The 19635-nt window shown below is 44.1% G+C and overlaps 1 protein-coding gene across 4 annotated transcripts in view; it reads right to left on the bottom strand.

Annotated features, from left to right (window-relative positions):
- TOX3 (TOX high mobility group box family member 3) overlaps window positions 1–19635 on the bottom strand; it is a 286153-nt gene that overhangs the window by 76949 nt on the left and 189569 nt on the right. For 3 of the 4 annotated variants that reach the window (XM_029608536.1, XM_029608538.1, XM_029608539.1), the window contains 2 exons: window positions 14193–14258; window positions 3437–3466 (listed from right to left, as the gene is read on the bottom strand). In XM_029608536.1, coding sequence (XP_029464396.1) covers window positions 3437–3466; window positions 14193–14258 — 96 coding nt within the window. The remainder of the gene's footprint in view (window positions 1–3436; window positions 3467–14192; window positions 14259–19635) is intronic. The other variant, XM_029608537.1, reaches the window with a different exon arrangement.

Genomic DNA, 19635 nt, shown 5'->3' on the forward strand with positions numbered 1-19635 from the left:
CACAATGCATGAAGCAAAAATGCCAAAACCGTTCCCTCCTCCTCTCCCAAAGCTGGATGCCACCACATTTTGTAAAGGTTCACAGAGTTCATGCCTGGCCAAATGGCAATATGTTAAACTAGAAGTGGTGTTTCCCTACTACAAATCTGAGATATTTCCTATGAGATGGATGCATCTCTACGGGACCAATGTAATACGACGCGCTGACGTTAGCATAGGTTTTCACTCCTGTTTTAGGGTGCATGTTTCTGTTATGGGGTACCTGGCTGGGGTTAGAATATACCTCCACAGGTGTTACACAGGACTGCAGGACGGTCTTTTGCCTATCCAGCCCCCTCCAAGGCAGGTTCAGCCTTGCGTTCTAGGGGCCAGTAGGGTTTCGCTTCAGTGGCAGAATGTCATGGCTTCTGCCTAGCCAACCCCTTCCCTCTGCAGGTTGAGCCCTTCGGTTCTGGGGACCAGTAGTGCTTAAGTTGGACAAGGCTGGACAAAGCGGGAAAGGCTGGATAGGGCAGGCAACAAGCTGGAACTGAGGTCAGAAACCGGATAGATGTTGTGGGCACAGATAGACTGGAAGCAGAGGTCTGGGTATTATAATAGGAAGAGTACGGAGGAGTGGATACTGGAACAAGCTGGACAAGATTGGATAGGATACTAAGCAGGGGCAAGGACTGGATGCAGACACAGGCTTGGACAGGACTCTAAGCAGGGACTGGGACAAGGAAAGGCAATAGCAAGGTAGAGCATTGATATTAGGAACTGGACTGGACTGAGCAGAGCAGGGCAAGACAAGGACAGGGCTAGACAAGACAAACCGACAACACAGAAGAAAGAACACTAAGGCCTGAAGGCAGCGATACAGAAGGCTGGTAGGCTGCTAAACATAAGGCCCGGAGACCACTAGGTGAGGAGAAGCCTGAATAAACCACAGAGCAAGGGGCAAGGAGACAGAAGGCCTGGAGGCCACAAGACAAGGTGAAGACCAGATCAGCTGCAAGACAAGGAACACAATACAAGAAGGTACAGGAGCCACAAAGCATGGAGCAAGGTAAGAGCGGCCAGGTCAGAGAGCCAAGGGTGAGTCCATGGAGGCTTCTAGGTTCTGACAAGGCAGGGTTAAATGGGGGCTAGAGCTTTGGAGGAGCTGGGCGAGGCTGGAGGTGAGGTTTGCTGGGGTCCCCTGGTGGAGAGGAAGCTGCACTATAGGCTGAGTCAGGTGGTCAGTAAGGAAATGGTGGCCTCTTCTGGTGGGGGAGATGTCATAGTGGACATGATCAGGGAACAGTGAGCTGCATGGTAGGTGAAACCGTAAGTTTCCTCATTTTTCCAGGGTAAGTTAACTAGTACTTAACAGGGATTTTAACTGAAAAAGTGTGTTAAAATAGGAGTATAAACTTCAATGCAAATCCCATGTTAAAGGAGGAATTAGTTATTTCCCAATACAAGAAGGTACATTAAAGAGCAGACAGCTTAAGGAAAATTTTCTTAAACACTGGAAATTTAACTCTTGGGTCATATCAGGAATAAAATTTAACTCATATTTCTGGAGGCCGTATTATTCTATTGCTATGCCCATTGCGGTAGTATCTAGCTGCTTCTACCACAATGGGCACAGTAAAAGAATAACTTCAGCCAACAGCAATGCGAGCTTACTCCACCTCTGAGCCAAGGGTTTAATTTCCAATGTAATCTTGTGAGGCGGGCACGTGCAAGTCTGTGAGCATCAATGCTAGTAGCGGAGGCTCCCAGCATCATATCACTTCTCATCAGTCTCCAATAGATTGAGGAATTCCATCTTGAGGGAGAAACCTTCCAAGATGGTGTGTGAGTAAGTACTGCAATGTGTAGATCCAGCAAGACATGATGCAGGATTGGAGAATAGCTTTCTGGTAGCACTTCTCTCCCAAAAGGTCCAGAACCTGGAAATCCTGTCCCAGGAGAACTGAAGCGTGAGTGTAGATTCCAGATCATTTTCAGAATAGGGTGCAGACTCTGGAGCTGAATACCAGAAGACAATTCCCATTCTGAACCCTCTGGGTTTCATCCTGGTGCAGGCAGAGCAGAAACAGATTAAGTGCCAAACTCCATCAATATATTGAGGTTGAAGCTCTGGGGGCAGATCATTTAAACACACACAGTTGTCCAACTCCCCAAACCTTGATGTTCAGCATGTATGAGCAAGTACCACCTCAACCATCCGGTCCAATTCTTCCACAAAGTTTGTAGATGATGGCACTGGGGGTCGACCTAGTAGGAGAACCAATGTCTTCCATGGCTCTTTGGAGGTCAGTGCCTTAAGACTCTTGACTGAACTTCTGGAGACTAATGTAGCAACAACTTAGGATGGGGAACTAAGCTTACTTCCAAGAGTGGCTGCTTTGGTATATTTGGAGTCTTACATCTCCCTGTGGCACACTAATGATGCTCTTTCAGACTGCATGCTTAAGTATTTAGACCCTTTGTCACAAAGAGTGGATGGGAGCCACAAGGACCAGACTATCTCGGATCAAGGTGCAAAGATTTTGAGAGCCCTTGAAGAAGGTTCCAGGGGTGTGGCTCCTTTGACCAGGCACTAAATCTTCGGTTCCAGCTAGATGGAAATTGACCTTTCCTTTTTGGCAAACCACATCGGGTGACATCCATGTACCTCCTGCAGCCTGAGGTATCCTGGCCTTGATCCAACGCTTGTAGCAAACCTTAAGAAAGTCCGTGATGGACATCTGTCTGCACTTGGGGTAGAAATTGAAGTTGCTGGTTTGCTTCTTATGTTCTCTGACAATGAAAAATATTGATGCATTGAATTTAAACGGAAAAAACAATCCTCAATAAATTAGATGATCAAAGAAACTTGAAGAAATTTGGTCGATTCAGTCTGCTAAAAGCCTTCAGCAGAGAAATAAAAAGCTAAGAGGATAATGAAGAATTAAAGAAAATTAAAATAAGGGCTACAAACCTGTCTAGAAATCATATAGGGTTTTTTTTTCCTTAGTGTGTGAAGCAATGCAAAGAAGCAGGGCTAGGAAGCTCACACATTCAAGGTCTCTAGTAAACAAAGAATCTGAGGGGAGCAACAGGGCTTCGGCAGTGTGGGTCCTCCCATGCAAGCTTGGGAACAGATGTCCGTTCAGCACGGGCACATGACGCGCTGGTGCAACTTCAGTGAAACTGTCTACGGCAAACTGCACTACTTTTGTACTTTGCATAGTGAAAACATTTATTCCAGTTATGAACTCATTAAGTTATCTTCAAAAAGGGAGTGAAAGGAGAATTAATAAAAAGACTGAATCTAATCTTTCACTTAGTAAAGGAGACACAAAAATATCCTTTGCAGGCATATGACAATATAAACTACATAAATAATCCACATTTACAGTACTTAGGAGGCAATGCACAAGAAGCACGAGGAAGCATTAAAATAAGAATGATTGAAAAATACCTTGAAACAATCTTCAAACCATGGCTGCTTCTGTAAGCACAAAAAGAAAAGTAAACATGACTAAAGAATATAGTTATAGTATACAGACAGAGAAAACGCATAACACAAGTACCCCGAATCCTCAGTACAGTGCAGATCAGATTTCTAAAGCTGAGATACAAAGTCTGAATGACATATCTGGTACAATAAAAAAATGCCTGCTGCTATTACCAATATGCACCTTTAAATGTGTGTTATAATATTAATCACATATACCTTAACTTTTTAAATAGCTATAGTTTCCATGCCAGAAGTGAGTGCATAGATGGTTGAATGCCATCTGCACCAAAATGTTCAAAACATTTGTTCCTTTTGATAAAAATGCAAATCTGCACGACTGTTGTATCAACATATAACAGCCAATGTCTGACACGGTGAATTATCACAGCTGGAATTAAATTGTCTCTGAACAGCTGCTGGCAGCAGAGCTTTCATCAATGTTTGATTCAAATGAAGGAAAGAAATTCTACAGAATGAAACATCATGTTGTCCTTACAGATGGGGTTTGTGATCATTATCACAAATAACACTGCAGCCTGTGCCAAAACAATACTCCCTTATCTGAGCAATCATGTTGGGTAAAGAGAGACAACAGGCCAGTGAAAAGGGTTTACAAAATGATAGCTTTAATTCAAGCCTTCACATTAATTTAACATATCTTCTTAAATACAATTCCTTTTGTATCAGTTATTTTGCGATAGAAGAAATTTCACTTCTAGCCTTGGACGCGAAGGCTACTCGGCTCCCTAACCTTTCTTACATGTTCTGAAAGTTCTTTGGAGACATCTACTGTGTGAGGGAAATGCATTTCTAAAAAACGTACTGTGTCTTATGTGATTCAACAATTAGACTTCACTAGATAATATTTTTTTTTCTTTTTCATTCTGCTTCCTCTAGTGGTAATTGTTGATTGAGCAGATAAGGGAGGAAGCAATGACATTAGGAGGCAGAGAAGTATGAACTTCTTAAAAAAAAAATTAAAAAAAATTCATGAGCAATTCAACAAACCTGGGAAAATATTAGATGGTACATGGAACTGGGGCTGGGTTAGGGGTAAGTGCAGTGCACTGCCTTGCGGAAGACATGGGAGTGATCTTGGACTGGGCTTCTGCTCATGGTAGGAGCATGTGACAGGGGCTGACCAATGGCACCGGTAGCCCCTGTGACATCATAAGGGCAAGGCTATCGGGAGGTCAGGAGTCCCCCCTAAGACTTGCCAAGAGTCCCTGGAGGTCCGGAGCGATCTGCACTCGGGCAGTCGGCTGCCAGTATTCAAAATGGCGCCAATAGCCTTGCCCTTACGATGTCACAGGGGCTACGGTGCCATTGGTCATCCCCTGTCATATGGTAGGAGCAATGGACAGCTGACTCCTGACCTCCTGAAGACATGGTAGGAGCATGTGACGGGGCTGACCAATGGCACTGGTAGCCCCTGTGACATCGTAAGAACAAGGCTATCTGTGCCATTTTGAGTCATAGCAGGCCCGACAGCATGGAGGGAGAGATCGCTCGCGGGACCCCGCTGGACCACCAGGGACTTTTAGCAAGTCTTGGGGAGGGATCGGGATGGTGGGGGGGGGGGTGGTAAGAAAGTTAAATTTAAGGGTTGGGGTGTTTTTTTTTTTCCCCGATTCGTGGGGTTTTTTTATTCGTTTTTCTGGTTCCGGGTTCAGGTTCCAGTTTAGTTTTTGGCAAAAAACAATCCGTTGGAAAATGAGTTTTCCCACGAAGCGCCCGAACCGAAACCCGACCCAGAATAACGAAGCTCATCTCTAATAAAGATTAGGGGATAAAACTGAGTAGTTGTGAAGGATCAAGGTGCCGTAGTCCCAACAAAGAATGAACCTAATTGAGCTAGAAGTCCAAAAGAGGAGGAGGAAACTCCTGGTGCAAAAAGAAAATAAAGGTTATTTGAAAAGGTTTGATGAACATCTGTTTATTGCTTTTTAGAAAGTAAATTTTCACCCAAGGCGGTATACAGAAGGTAAATAACATTATAGTAGACTAATACAGCAGGAGAAATTTCACCAAGGGTTGGGTAAATTAGGTAAATAAAGTTTTAATAGATTGGTACAACAGATATATTGGTACATCAATTACAACAATTGTGGAATTTAGGGGTAATTTTCAAAAGAATTTTCACTTCTAAATGTTGCATATATTGTAGCAATTTTCAAAAGCCCATTTATGCATAAAAGGAAAATTGGTTCTTACCTGCTAATTTTCGTTCCTGTAGTACCAAGGATCAGTCCAGACTGCTGGGTTATGTCTCCCTTCCAGCAGATGGAGCCAGAGAAAAGCTGAAAAGCACCCCATAGATATACCGGTGTGCCACCTGTGATACTTCAGTATAGTCAATATCAAAGCAGAATGAAGTAAAATTTAATAACCAATGACTAGATCAAGGAAAAAACCTTCCCTACTTATTTTTTATTAAAAATAAATATATATATATATTTTTTTTAATAAAACAATAACCAGCGAAAACTATGTATAAGTGCTCATGCGAGACTTCAAAGATGCCAAAACCTGTAATTGAAAACCAGAAGACTCTCCTGGACAATATATCTCTGGGCGGGCATCTGGACTGATCCTTGGTACTACAGGAATGAAAATTAGCAGGTAAGAACCAATTTTCCTTTCCCTGAATGTACCAGGATCAGTCCAGACTGCTGGGATGTACCCAAGTTGCCGTAAATGGGATGGGACCTCGAGAGTCCTGTTCTAAGCACACTGCTGCCAAAGGAATCCACATCCAGAGCTTGGACATCCAAACGATAATGCTTAGCAAACATGTGCAAAGACTTCCAAGTAGCTGCCCTGCAGATTTCTTAAGGCGATACACATTGGCTCTCTGCTCACGCCGCTTGCGATCTGATAGAATGAGACAAGACCATATGGCACTTGTCGCCCATGACATATGTATGTTGAAGCAATAGCGTCCTTTAGCCATCGGGCAATGGTAGTCTTAGAAGCCTTACACCCTTTCTTTGGACCGCTCCATAAGACAAAAATATGATCAGTCAAAAGGCATTAGTCACCTCCAAATATTGCAGGAGAATCCATCGTACGCCCAACTTCCTCATATCCTGGCCCTGAGGAGAACTCTTATCCACCTCTGGAAAGGCTGGTAACGCAACAGACTGGTTGACGTGGAACGCCGAGACCACCTTTGGCAGAAAAGAAGGCACAGTCTGAATCGAAACTCCAGAATCCGATATGCGTAAGAATGGTTCTCTACATGACTATGCATGAAGTTCCTGAACGCGTCTGGCCGAACAGATAGCCACGAGAAGCACAGTCGTAAGAGGTAAATCCTTCAACGTGGCCCGCTTGATAGGCTCAAAAGGAGAAATGCAAAGTCCACGGAGCACCAAATTCAAACTCCATGAAGGACAAACTGCCTGCACCAGCGGGTGTAAATGTTTAGTTCCCCTCAAAAAACGAGCAACATCCGGATGTCCAGCAATGGAGGTACCCTCCATCTTACCACGTAAGCAGCCTAATGCCACCACCGGGACCCGGAGTGAACTGTATGCCAAACCTTTCTTCAAGCCGTCCTGTAAGAAGGTAAGAATGTGTACTATCGTGGCCTACCATGGGGACACCTTCAACCCACTGCACCAGGCATCAAACACTTTCCACATCTGAACATAGGAGAGAGAACTAGATGGCTTTCATGCATGCAGAAGGGTGATAATCACTGCCTCTGGATAGCCTTTCTTTCTCAATTGCCTCCTCTCAGAAGCCAAGCCGCTAGACAAAAACGATCTGCCTGATCGAAATATACTGGACTGTCACAGTAAATTCGGTAGGTGACCCAGAAACAAAGGGCCCTCTACCGCTAGGTCGATCAGATCCACGACCTATGGCCTTCTCGGCCACGCCAAACGCCACAAAAGTAACCAGTCCCCTGTGGGATTCTATTCGCCTTAAAACCTTTCCCACCAACGGCCAAGGAGGAAACACGTAGAGGAGAATGTCGGGAGGCCATGGAAGAACCAGGGCATCCACCCATTCCGATCCATGCTCCCTTCTGCGACTGAAGAAACGAGCAGCTTTGGCATTCAGCCGAGTCGCTATCAAGTCCAGTCAATGTTGCCGGGATCTAGCCACTGTTGGCTGAAGAAGTCCGCCTGGGCGTTGTCTACTCCAGCTTTATGAGATGCCATTATGCGGGTCAGATTGCATTCTGTCCAGGCCATGAACTTGTCTACCTCGGAGGCTACAGGCCGACTCTTTGTACCCCTTTGACGGTTTATGTAAGTCACAGTGGCCGCATTGTCGGATAGAATCTGCACCACCTGGTGCCGGACTAGCGGGAGAAATTGGTGCAGCGCTAGCCAAACCGCCCTGGTTTTCAACCAATTTATGGACCACTTGGCCTGCTGAAGTGTCCACTGACCTTGTGCTGAGCAGGATGGACAGACCGCCCCTGAACCGGTCAGGCTGGCATCCGTTGTCACAATTAACCACTGGGGACTTTCCAGGTCCACACCATGAAGCAAATGATCCAGGACCAATCACCCATCTAGGCTGGCCCTGGTGGGATCCAGTAACGGCAAGGGCAGATAGAATTCTTCTGACTTGGGATCCCAACAGGAAAGCAAAGCCTTCTGGAAAGGTCTCATATGAGCAAAGGCCCAAGGAACCAACTCCAGGGTAGACGCCACAGAACCAAGAACTTGTAAATAGTCCCACACCTTGGGCAAAGGAAGGACCAACAGACGGCAAACTTGAGCCATGAACTTCTCCATCCTCACCAGAGGCAGGGAAACTTTGCCCTCAGATGTGTCGAAACGTGCTCTGAGAAATTCCACGTGCTCCCTGAAATTCCAACATCTGGCTCTTGGCGTAATTGATGACCCAGCCTAGCAAATGTAGACTGTGCAACACCAACTACACTGCAACCTTGCAAGGCTATTTCGATTTCGCTCGAATGAGCCAGTTGTCCAGGCAGGGATGAACTAATATCCCATGTATCCACATGTGGAGAGCAGGAGGCCTGCTCTCCACATGTAGATACAAAATGGTGATTGAGGCATCGGGAGGGAGGGAGAGGAGTTGCCGTGGGAACAGCCAAGTCGTTCTGTGCCCGGCTGCTGCGAGCAGGAGAGAGAGAAAATTGCTCTCCGCTCCTTCCCCCGTAAGCTGCCGGTCCTTGTACAGGGTACTGATTAATAAAAAGTAAAACCTTTTCCTCTCGCCCCCAAGACAGCTTAAAGTGACAGAGGAATTTTACTTCTCTGACAGTAAGAGACCAGTGACAAGAGACCCGAGACATGAAAGTTCATAGGAGTCTTAAGTGACAGAGGAACCTGAGGCATGAGACTTCCCAGGGGCCTGAAGTGACCGAGGAATTTTACTTCTCTGACCAGAGGCCTTAGGCATGAAACTTGTCAGGGGTCTCCACGGGAAAGGACTGGACCACCTCTCCCCCCCTGCACCCAGCTCCTCTTTCCCCCATGGGGAAGGCAAAAAAGCTACTGTTCCCGCATCGCTGGATCCGAAGACATGGAGGACATGGGACCCCCCCCCCCATTCCGGAACTGAGTTGGGGAGCCGAGGCCCAGCTTTTCCCGGGTCTGCAGCCGGTCTAAATTGTTTAGCTGGGGCAGGATACTGTGCGTCCCAGTCAGCCTCAGCTTGCATATTATACGTCATGTAGTAGAAAGAAAAAATTGGGACGAAAATGGGTGCTGCTTAAGTAAGGTGTGTCCCCCCCCCTCCATGAGGCAAAAACTAGGGAGGGTCTGCATCTTGCTGCTAATCGCGGGGCCGTTGAGGGCTCAAAGACGGCGGGGAGAGAGAAGGGAGATCTCCTCCCATTCTTGTGCAGCTTCAGAACCCGGAGCAGGCAAGATGGCCGCCGCACCCGCACCGTGCAGGGACGGGACAGGCCTCTGCCTGCGAGCTGCCTGATCGCTCCTCTAGCCGCCGCGGCAGGGAAAAGAAAAACCCCACCGAGAAATCGGCATCTGCGAAGGCCCCACCTTGCAACTCGACCCACCCGGCATTAAAAGCGCGCGAAAAAATGAAAGGCAACTGGGTGAAGTAATCCATCCCCTCTGGAGGCCTGGGAGACTACGGCAGGCTAGGGCCGAAGAAAAGGTCTGAATACCCTTTTAAATGTGCCCTTTTTTGAAACAGTTCTTTTCTTCTTTTTTTTAATCAGCCACCAAGCAGGGGAAACACCTCCTTGATACCTTAGCACAAGCTAGCACCCACCAGAGGAATTATATCGTCTCTGGGCTTGTATAGAAGGGGGGGGGGGTGGGAGTGACCAGCCCACCGGTAAATACTCCCCCCAGCTCACCAGGCAGGGACACAATCTCCGGGTACAAAGGCATTAAGGCACTGCCCTTCAGGACGCTATCAGTACACTTGCCTTTCCTGACAGGATTTATTATTATTTATATAGATTTTTTTTTTAAATCAAGATTGATCTAGCCAAAGGTCTAAGGGATATCTCAAATGCCAAACCTTTCCCAATGTACAGGATTATCACGGAATTTGACAAGGAAGAGGACCGCAGGTTATGCTTTCCGTCATCTGCTGGAGCCAGAGAAATTCTGAAGGATCGCAGGTGGCACACCGGTATATCTAGGGGGTGCTTTTCAGCTTTTCTCTGGCTCCATCTGCTGGAAGGGAGACATAACCCAGCAGTCTGGGCTGATCCTGGTACGTACAGGGAAACCCAGTTCTGAGTATGCAAATCCTTTTGAATATTATCCCCATAGTACATAATATGCTGGAAGAGTAGTTCCCCAGTCAGAGTACTTTCTAAGGTATGTGCTGAATAAAGGAATTGATGAAATTCATCAGATGGGGATAAGCATGGCTATAAATACATTTAAACTTATGTAGATAATGTCAATAGCAGGATAAGTATTAGTACAAAGGCATTAAGAGGCACAGATGAAATAAATGAGTCTATATTTCCAAAATATAACATCAATAATACACAGATACCTAACCTCCATGTACACCACACATCACATTCATTCCCATTCATACATTAAATACATACCATCATCTCAAAAAAGAAAACATTTGTCATACATCATGTCATCAAGAAAAGGAATCAGATACAAAAAGCATGAACAATGCAAAAATACCACATATTATCTACACTATAATAGATATGAAAAATATGTGGTCAGCTTTCACCATTGATGTAAAAAGTAACACTGTAAATGATACATTAATCTCCGCAATGTGATAATGTGGTCAGACTCAGCTTTTCAACATATGGTGAAAGTTTATATAGTCATTGTAGAAGGTAGTGGCAGTTTTTGAAAATTGCTTGGATAACTCCAAATCCAGGCAGATTCCAAGGTTATATACCTGTGATTTTAAGAGGAGTTAATGGTTCCCAAAGGAAATTCTCATGTTGGAGACTTGGCCATTTGCTTTTCATACCCTCAGAAACTCTGTTTTGCTCGTATTCAGGCATAACTAATTGTTTGTTGCCAAGTCTTTATATAGTTGTAAGGGTTGCAGATAGTTTTCTTGCCACTGAATATATGTCTGGTTCTATAGGTATGAGGAGCTGCAAATCATCTGCATAGATATAGAATTTTAAGTTTAAGAACCAAATAAGCTGAACTAGTAGCTTGAGGTAAATATTGAAGAGAACAGGGGACAGAATGGATCCATGTGGAGCCCCCACAGGTTAGGGTCTAGGGTCAAGAGCAGGAACCCAGCAAACTGAACAAATTGCTACCTTTCTGATAAATATGATTTGAACCAGGCTAGCATTTTGCCGCTGATGCCATCTTCTTCTAGTCATCGTAGTATGAAAGGATGGTTGATTGTGTCAAATGCAGCTAAGAAGTCTTAGTATCAGTACTGAGGTAAGGCCTTTAGCACAGGTTCCTGTGAGTATCATCTAGTAGGGAAATGAGCCCTATTTCTGTCTCATAACTGGGTCTGAAGCCAAACTGGCAAGGATCTTACCAATTTAGCTGGTCACATAACTTGTTCTATCAATTTTCCCAGGAAAGGGGAATACAAGACACAAAAATAGTTTTCTAGTTTATCCTGGTCAAGGATGGTCTTTTTACGTAAAGCTTGTACCACAGGTTTTCAAAATGGATAGCATCAGGCCCTCTAAAAGGGAAGAATTGAAAATTTTGGATGCTGATCCTGTAAGGCTTTTGCAATGCTTACCAACTTCACTAGATTTGAGAGACAGGGATCTAGGAGCTAGGGGTGTGCATTCGTTTCCTACATATTTGTAATCCGCAACGTATAGGGCCATATTCGTTGTATTCGTGGGGAAGCGAAACGTATCGCGATTCCCCACGAATACAACAAATCGCTTAATTATTCGGCCATCTAAAGGATCCAATTTAAACAAACCCCCACCCTCCTGACCCCCCCCCCAAGACTTACCAAAACTCCCTGGTGATCCAGCAGGGGGTCCGGGAGCCATCTCCTGCACGCACACCCTCGGCTGCCGGTATTCAAAATGGCGCCGATAGCCTTTGACCTACTATGTCACAGGGGCTACCGGTGCCATTGGTCAGCCCCTGTCACATCGTAGGAGCAATGGATGGCCAGCGCCATCTTGTGCCGGCCATCCATTACTCCTACCATGTGACAGTAGCCCCTGTGACATGGGGGGGGGGGTCAGGAGGGGGGGGGGTCAGGAGGGTGGGGGGTTGTACTTAATTCAATTTTAGCCGGGAAACGAATAAGAATTAACGCATGTACATATCAGGGGCCCCCCTTGCCGAATGCAACGTATCTGCCCCCCCGACGAATACAAATCCCGAATGCAACATATGGCGTCCCTCTGCACATCCCTACTAGGAGCAGGCTGCTGGATGCATCCCTTGTATTATCTTTCCAAGATATCCTTCTGTCATAAGATTAAAAAAATCTCAGTTGACTGGGTTGGTGGAGGGCATTTCTTTGACCAGAGAGAGAAGGGATTGCTGGGTTATTCTGAAGAGTGGAGGAGTCCTATAATTTTGTACTTGAAGAGGCAGAGTCTTTGCATCTTAAAGTTGATAAAGGAGCTTGATTCTGTTGTAGAGGAATTTGTAGTAGGTTTTTTCTTTTTTACTGTTTGGAATAGTTAACTCTGCAGCCTGATTGATGGCTTGGAAGTAGTACTGTTTTTCGGTGGGTAATATGGCTTCACGATAAATTGCCATGTAGGATCTGCATTTATCTTGTCCTCCTCAAGTGGCAATTTGTCTCATTTCCTCTCTAGTTTGCATCCTAGAGGGGTTTGAGATTTTATTGTTCTGGGACCCACCAGAGTGATCAACAGAATGTACTGCATTGGTCTTGTTTCAATAGTGCAATATTTTGAAGGTGGTTCCTGCCAAGTTCCACTCCAACCTCTGCCTCCTACCAACCCCTTCTGTTGATACCTCTCAGACGGTTCCCCACCCAGAGTCATCACTAGTAATCAGGCTCTCTCTTCCATCCTCACATACATGGTTGAGTCGTGTCCCATCCTAAACTAATACCTCATAGCCTCACATCTTTCCATGATGACACAAAGCCCTGTCCACTCCCCCTCACTTCATCACATGCCAAACCCTCATCTCACCACACTGATGCCACCAAGCCCTCCTCCTCCCTCCTGCCTTCAATACTTTGCTGACATTGTCTAGCCTTGCCCTACCCCCCACTACACATCTCAGCCTCATCCCATCTCTTCCTGCTCCTCCTTGTGTGTCTCCTACTTTCTTACTCCTTCGTTACAATCTTTCTCTTCCTTCCTAAAACTTTGAAGAAGACAGAAACCAGAAAAGAAGCAGAGGATGGAGAAGATGGATGTGATGTGGTAGTGGCTGAGGATGGAGGGATAGCACTGCTGGTGGAGGAGTGAGAGTAATTGGAATGGGAAGACAGAGCAATGGCAGTGGTCAGGAGGCCTGAAAGATCTGATTCAGATTTTCCCTGGGAAAGCTTGGACACATTTTCCCTATGGAGCTGGGGAAAATCTGAAAATTACATCAAACTAGGCGGAAATTACCTTGTTTGAGTAGAACCTTGAATTATTCAAACATCTGCAAACAGAAGCCAATACTTTAATCACTGGATGTGTTGACATTACAAAAAAAGTGATTGAGTGTCCATGTAAAAACCAGAACACTGTTTCTGTCATGCCTCCCCTCTCCTCTCTGTACCCCTTTGCTGGCAGTGTTTGGTTGGCAATAGAATAAATACATAATTTCCGTAAACCAGTCAGTCTCTCCCCAAGCCATGTTCCAAGATACTGGAAAGAATATGCTGATTGGCACATCCCTTATCCCCTAAACTAGGCTGTTTGGGGAGGGGGAGAGAAGAATAAAATCTTAACATATCAGAAATATAAGAAGAAACATTTTTTTTTTTTTTTTTTTTTACAGGGGCATACCTAAAATGAGTACATTAACCACCGATGTCTATTATTACAAAGAAAGAATAGTGTTAAAAATATAGAAGCCTTTTATTCTTCTCTTCCTATTCAAGTCATTTTTTCAATGACAGATTTGTTTCCATTGACATGCTATGTAAGTAACAGCCTTATAGGCAACTAAATTGACTAGTAATAGAGAGCCGTCGGGTTATTTTCTTTCCCATTAAAGTCTTTATTTTGTGCTCCATAAAAACTACATTCAAATTCAGTGTTTCACTCTCATTTATCCACTGAAAGTCTACTAAATTATCCAAGAAAGCAGCCGAGTGCGAATAAGGATAAAAGCGCACGTACCTCATTTGCGGCAAGAAACGCAGTATTTGCTTCTGCCATGTTCATGTAGCTGTTATTACTTCCAAACTGAAAAGAAAAACAAATCTATTTTCAATCTTAAGTTTTGATATGTTTCTGCTCCCGATTGCATAGTAACGACATTCTGGGTTTATCAGTTAGCCACAGAAGCAGCATTTCAGAAAAATGTAAAAAAGTGGGATGCAAAAGCTATTCTGCAGCTGCAAAATAAGCCTGAAATTACTACAAAAATTATATTAGTCAACGTAATGTATTTGCGTTATCCTTCTGTTCTTATAAACATTTAGAAAAAAACTTTGTTTTCAGTTCCAATCCTTTTAGCGCTTTTAAGTGGTCAATAATGAATACAGACTATCATTAGCATCCACCTAATTGACCGCTGCTGTATAGGTGTCTATAACATGGAATTAATAGTGTGCTCCAAGACAGGATCAATATTGGGAAGTTCAGCTCTACCAGTTAACAGCAAATTCTTTCCATTTTTTTTTTTCCTGACCGGATAAGCATCCTCTGTTCTCCTGAATTTGTTTCAAACCAACCCAAACGCCAGTAGTTTCCGGACCTCTCTGAAGGCACCACCTGTCCAGTGGGGTTTTTAAGGATTGCCACGATGAATATGCATGAGATAGATTGGAGACCCTCCCAGGGTGTGCAAATCTAAGCATCTATGCTGAAAACCCGATTGGTTAGGTGTGCCACCAGGAGAGGCATGGGAAACACTGCGGTATTCGGTAAAGAAATGGGGGTGGGGGATAGAGATTGAGAAACAATTGCTTGACGTGACCTTCTCTCCCCCCCCCATCTTGATACATAACTCACATGTAAGCAAATGATGGATTCTTGAATCCAGGGCTTTCAGAATCCAGTCAAGAGGTATCACACTACAGCCCAAGACTACCTCCCCTTCTGTGAGCTGACTGCTGTTCCTGCATTGCTCATATCCTCTGTCAATGGGCCCTGTTCAGATCCAAGGCCCATCAGGACTGAGTGTGACTACCTGGCACCAAGTCACAAGAAACAAGCAAGTCAGTCCTGGTTTTTCTTTGGGTTTTTTTTGTAATTCCTAGTTCAAAGTATTAGTTTTAGGGCTTGAAAAACAGGATTGGCTTATGACCAGATGATAGGTGGTGACCGTGTGGGGGAAAACTAACATGTTTACTTTAAGATGCTTTCTCCGTAAACAGCGGGACAATTAGCTACCCAAGTGTGTGACTTCACCCAACCAACACTGACATGGAACGTTTCTTAGAAAGCTGCAGGATTTGTGCCCCGACACCATTGCACAGCAGTACAAATTCCTCTATAAAAGCTTATGAAGCCATCAAAAAAGGGGAGGTGGCATTTGTGGCCGATTGTCCTGACCAGAGAAGATACCTGCTACAGGTAGGCAACTTTGTTTTCTCCATAGACACGTAGAATTAATCAGCCAGGCAAGTAGGAATTGCTAGCTGAGGCAGTGTTTCACCACCTTATCCTGGAGGCACACCTAACTAGTTTGGTTTTCAGGATATCCCTAATGAATATGCATAAAATAAATTTGCATACACTGGATTCTCCATTGGATACAAACTTCTCTCAGGCATATTCATTGTGGCGATCCTGAAAACCTGCCTAGCTAGAGCTGGGAAACACTTAGCTAAGGGTTGTGTCTTCCAAAAAAAAAAAAAAAGGAGGCGAAAAATAACAGACTGCTAATGGGTAGGACAACAATATTTTTATGGGGCAAGACTACTCCTGGGGAAATTCGCACACACAATTTTAAAATTCTGTGCACAGAAATTTTAAATTCTACAAAAATTCTGCATACTTTATATTGGTAAAAGTAACACAATCTGAGTAATTTAATTTAAAATGTAATGCAGAAAAGTTATTACTCAAAGATGCAGAGTTTTAAATGTTTTGAGCAGAATTCCCCTAGAAGTACTCTGTAAGAGTGTCCCTTTCACCCTCTCTCCCTCGCCAGACATCGCCCACTCAGGTCCCAACTTCTGTATCTCCACTCTCTCTCTCCTCCCCCCTCCAGGCTCAGCCCCTTCTACTTTATCTCCACCCCCAGCCCTCCACTTCTAGAGTCTCTCTCTTTCTTTCTTTTAAAACATTTGTTACCCGCCCTTCCTACGCTCAGGGAGGAGTACAAAGAACGTACATATTATTTAAAATACATAAAATGATATGGCAAATTAAATTAGAAAGGCAGGAGATAAAACAGATTAACAGGACAAAATCTCCTTGAGATAAAAGCATAAATTCCTATTTTAATTTAAATATAAATTTAAATTTGTGCTAGACGACATCATTGACGTGATCAAGCTGAACAGGATTTCCGACACACATACGTTTTTAGCTCCCTTTTCAAAGAATTTGGGCTCTTTAATTGTTCTGAACTCAGGGAATTCCAAAATAAAGGGCTTGCAATAGAAAAGGCCAGTTCCCTGGTCTCTTGAGATGTACTACTTTCAGAGAGGGAACATCAAGCAGGCATTGGTTCGCTGATCTCAGGGCTCTTGTAGGGGTATGTATTCTCTAAATAGCTGTGATCGGGGGAGATTTAATGTAAAGGAGACCGTGAATAATGACCGCTAGCTTCTACTGGATTTGATAAGTAATAGGTAACCAGTATAGTGATTCCAAAACTGGAGTTATGTGATCAGGAGGAGGGCGGGAGGGGAAGCCAGTAAGAAATCTTGCTGCTGAGTTTTGAATAATTTGAAGTACACGAAGTAGGCAATCTGGGAGATCAAGAAAAAGTGAATTACAATATAGTCAAGGCTGGAAAAGAGTAATAACTGTACGAAAGTCATCTAGGTCAAGTAATGGCTTCAAATTATATAATAACCTGAACTTAAAAAATGAGGATTGTGTCAGTGATTTAATATGTTTGCACATTGAAAGAGCAGGATCTAAAAGACCCCTCTCTCATACACATCCTCACACAGGCTCCCTTTTGTCTCTCACCCCCTGCCTCACATAGGTTCCCTCTCTCGCACACACACACCGTCAACATAGGCACCTTCTCTCAGACACACTTGTACACCCCTGACAAGCTGCCCCCCTCTCTCATACACAACACAGTCTTCCAATTTCTTGCTCATATACACAATCCCTCACACACAAAAACACACCCTTCCTCACTCTTTCACATAGGCTTACTTGCTCTCATTCTGGCCCTCGCCATCTTCAGCTTCAAGGGGCATGGACTCCCACCTGCGGCTGTCCAGGCCTCGTTCTTCAGTGTCTTCAGCCACAAGCAGGAAAGGCTCTGCTCGCAGCCCACTGGGCTTCCCACAATCTTCAGCCACTCATGGCTTGCCAGGCCTCCCACAATCGTTGGCTGTGAGTGGGGTGAGTTCCACACTCAGCATGCCGGGCATGTCCAAATTCTGCACTAAATATAAGAATTTAGCACAGAAGGGGAATTCTGTACAGATTCTATGTTGCGCAGAATTCTCCCAAGAGTGGGTAAGACCTCTTTATGTACACACACACACACGTATTTATTTATTTTAAATAGAAGACAAAACAAAATAATAAAAAGGAGTACAAGAGGTGAAGGTGTTTTATCCTACCCCTCAAAGATATCCCAAAAGACAGACTGACCAACCTACAGTTGCATCGTGATTAACTGCTCAAATAATAGTGGGAAGTAAATTTGTGGACAAAACCCATTCAATAGAAGTTGATCTTAGAACCATGGCTCCATTGGTTGCCCTCTGACATTAGGAGCACTGAAATGCAATTCTATAGTCAGACCTGCTTAGGAATAACAAAGAGAGATGCAAGTTTCTACCCAATTAAAAATGGTGGGAATCGTATTCAGTAAGGCGGTTTAATGGACAAGTTAGCTGGATAATTTGTTCCGTATATTCAGTGGGATAAAGTTCAAACTGAATATACTTGCATAAAGTTATCTGGCTACATTATAGCAGGGTAGCTGAAAAACCTAACCGGTTATGTCTGAATATTGCCGGTTAGATATTGTTAGCTGGGGTTGTTTAGCTGGATAACTAGTTAACCAACCAGATATCTTCGTAAGATATACGATTAAATAACGCTGACAAAAAATAAATAAATAAATACAAGGGACCTGCAAATGATTCTCACTTTTCCCTCCTGCAAAATTTAATATTTGGCCTATTGGGCCTTGCACCCTTCCACCCAAGAAACCCTCAGAAAATAAGATACAAGCATGGTGGGTCACAGGTTAGGCCTGCTTCTCCCACCCCTACCCATTTCTAATTTATTTAAATTAGGCTGCCAAAGCTGTGGGTCGTTTATGCTTCCAGAGATGCTCGATATTTTATTAAGACGGGGTGGATGGGGGTGGGAGTCCGGTTGGATAGGAGGGATGCAGCAAAGCCCAATTAAAGGGTGGGGTGGTCCCGAGCTGCAACCCGCCACTTTTTTATCTTATTTTGAGGGATTTGGGAGGGGGGGGGGAAGGATCACTAGGCCAAATATTAAATTTGCAGGAGAGAAGAGTGAGAATTTTGCACAGATCTCTTGTACTTTTTTTTTTGGGGGGGGGGGTGGGGAGGGGAGGGAGTCCAGTGCTACTAAATCTGATATCTGAAGATATCCGGATTCTCCAGCCATACAAGACTGGATAACTTTAAACTGCTCTGAAGCAGATCTAAAAGTTATCTGGATAAATTAGCCTGATATAAATGAAATTCAGCCACGTTAGCTGGATAACGTTTGTCACGGCGTGGGATGCCCCCAGGACGCCTCTTTATCATCTGGATAAGTGGCTGAATATGGCAAAACTTGTCATTTAAACAGATAATTTGTGAGTTATCCATCTAAATGGCTTTTAAATATTAACCTCGGTATGTTCGGATACAAGTATCCTCGTGTTTTCAGAAATCGATTTGAATTCTTGTTTTTACTGAAGATTCCTGCAAGAACTGTTCGTTCTCTGCAGCCACTGCAAAATTCCACGGCTAGAGTCTTAACTGGAACAGGAAAATACGATCCCATCACCCCAATCTGGTGCAAACTGCACTTGGATGGCTCCTGGTGTCATTCAGGGTTCGTTACAAGGTTTTAACCAAAATAATAAGAGCAGATCATTTATAAAACAGACTCAAGCCGTTAGGCACTTGGCTCCATGTATATACGCCATCGTGTTGCTAAGGACCAGCAAAGCAAGGTTTTACTATCAATTCTCACAATACAGTCAGTCCCATTCTATAGATCACCAATGCCACAGTCTCTCTGCACGATGGCAGATGAAAAAATTTTAAAAAATTGAAAACCTGGTTATTTAAACAGGCCTTTAAGGAATGCATGGAATCAGAGCACTGAAGTGCTTTAGAAGGGGTATGGTCATTTAAATGTAGTATCTCTATTAAAAGGGATTGACATGAAACTATTTTCTTTAATATTTTAGAGTTTTTATGGTCTAGTTTATGTTTTAATTATGGAT

This window comes from Rhinatrema bivittatum, chromosome 7 (assembly GCF_901001135.1).
Source record: "Rhinatrema bivittatum chromosome 7, aRhiBiv1.1, whole genome shotgun sequence".
NCBI classification, from domain to species: domain Eukaryota; kingdom Metazoa; phylum Chordata; class Amphibia; order Gymnophiona; family Rhinatrematidae; genus Rhinatrema; species Rhinatrema bivittatum.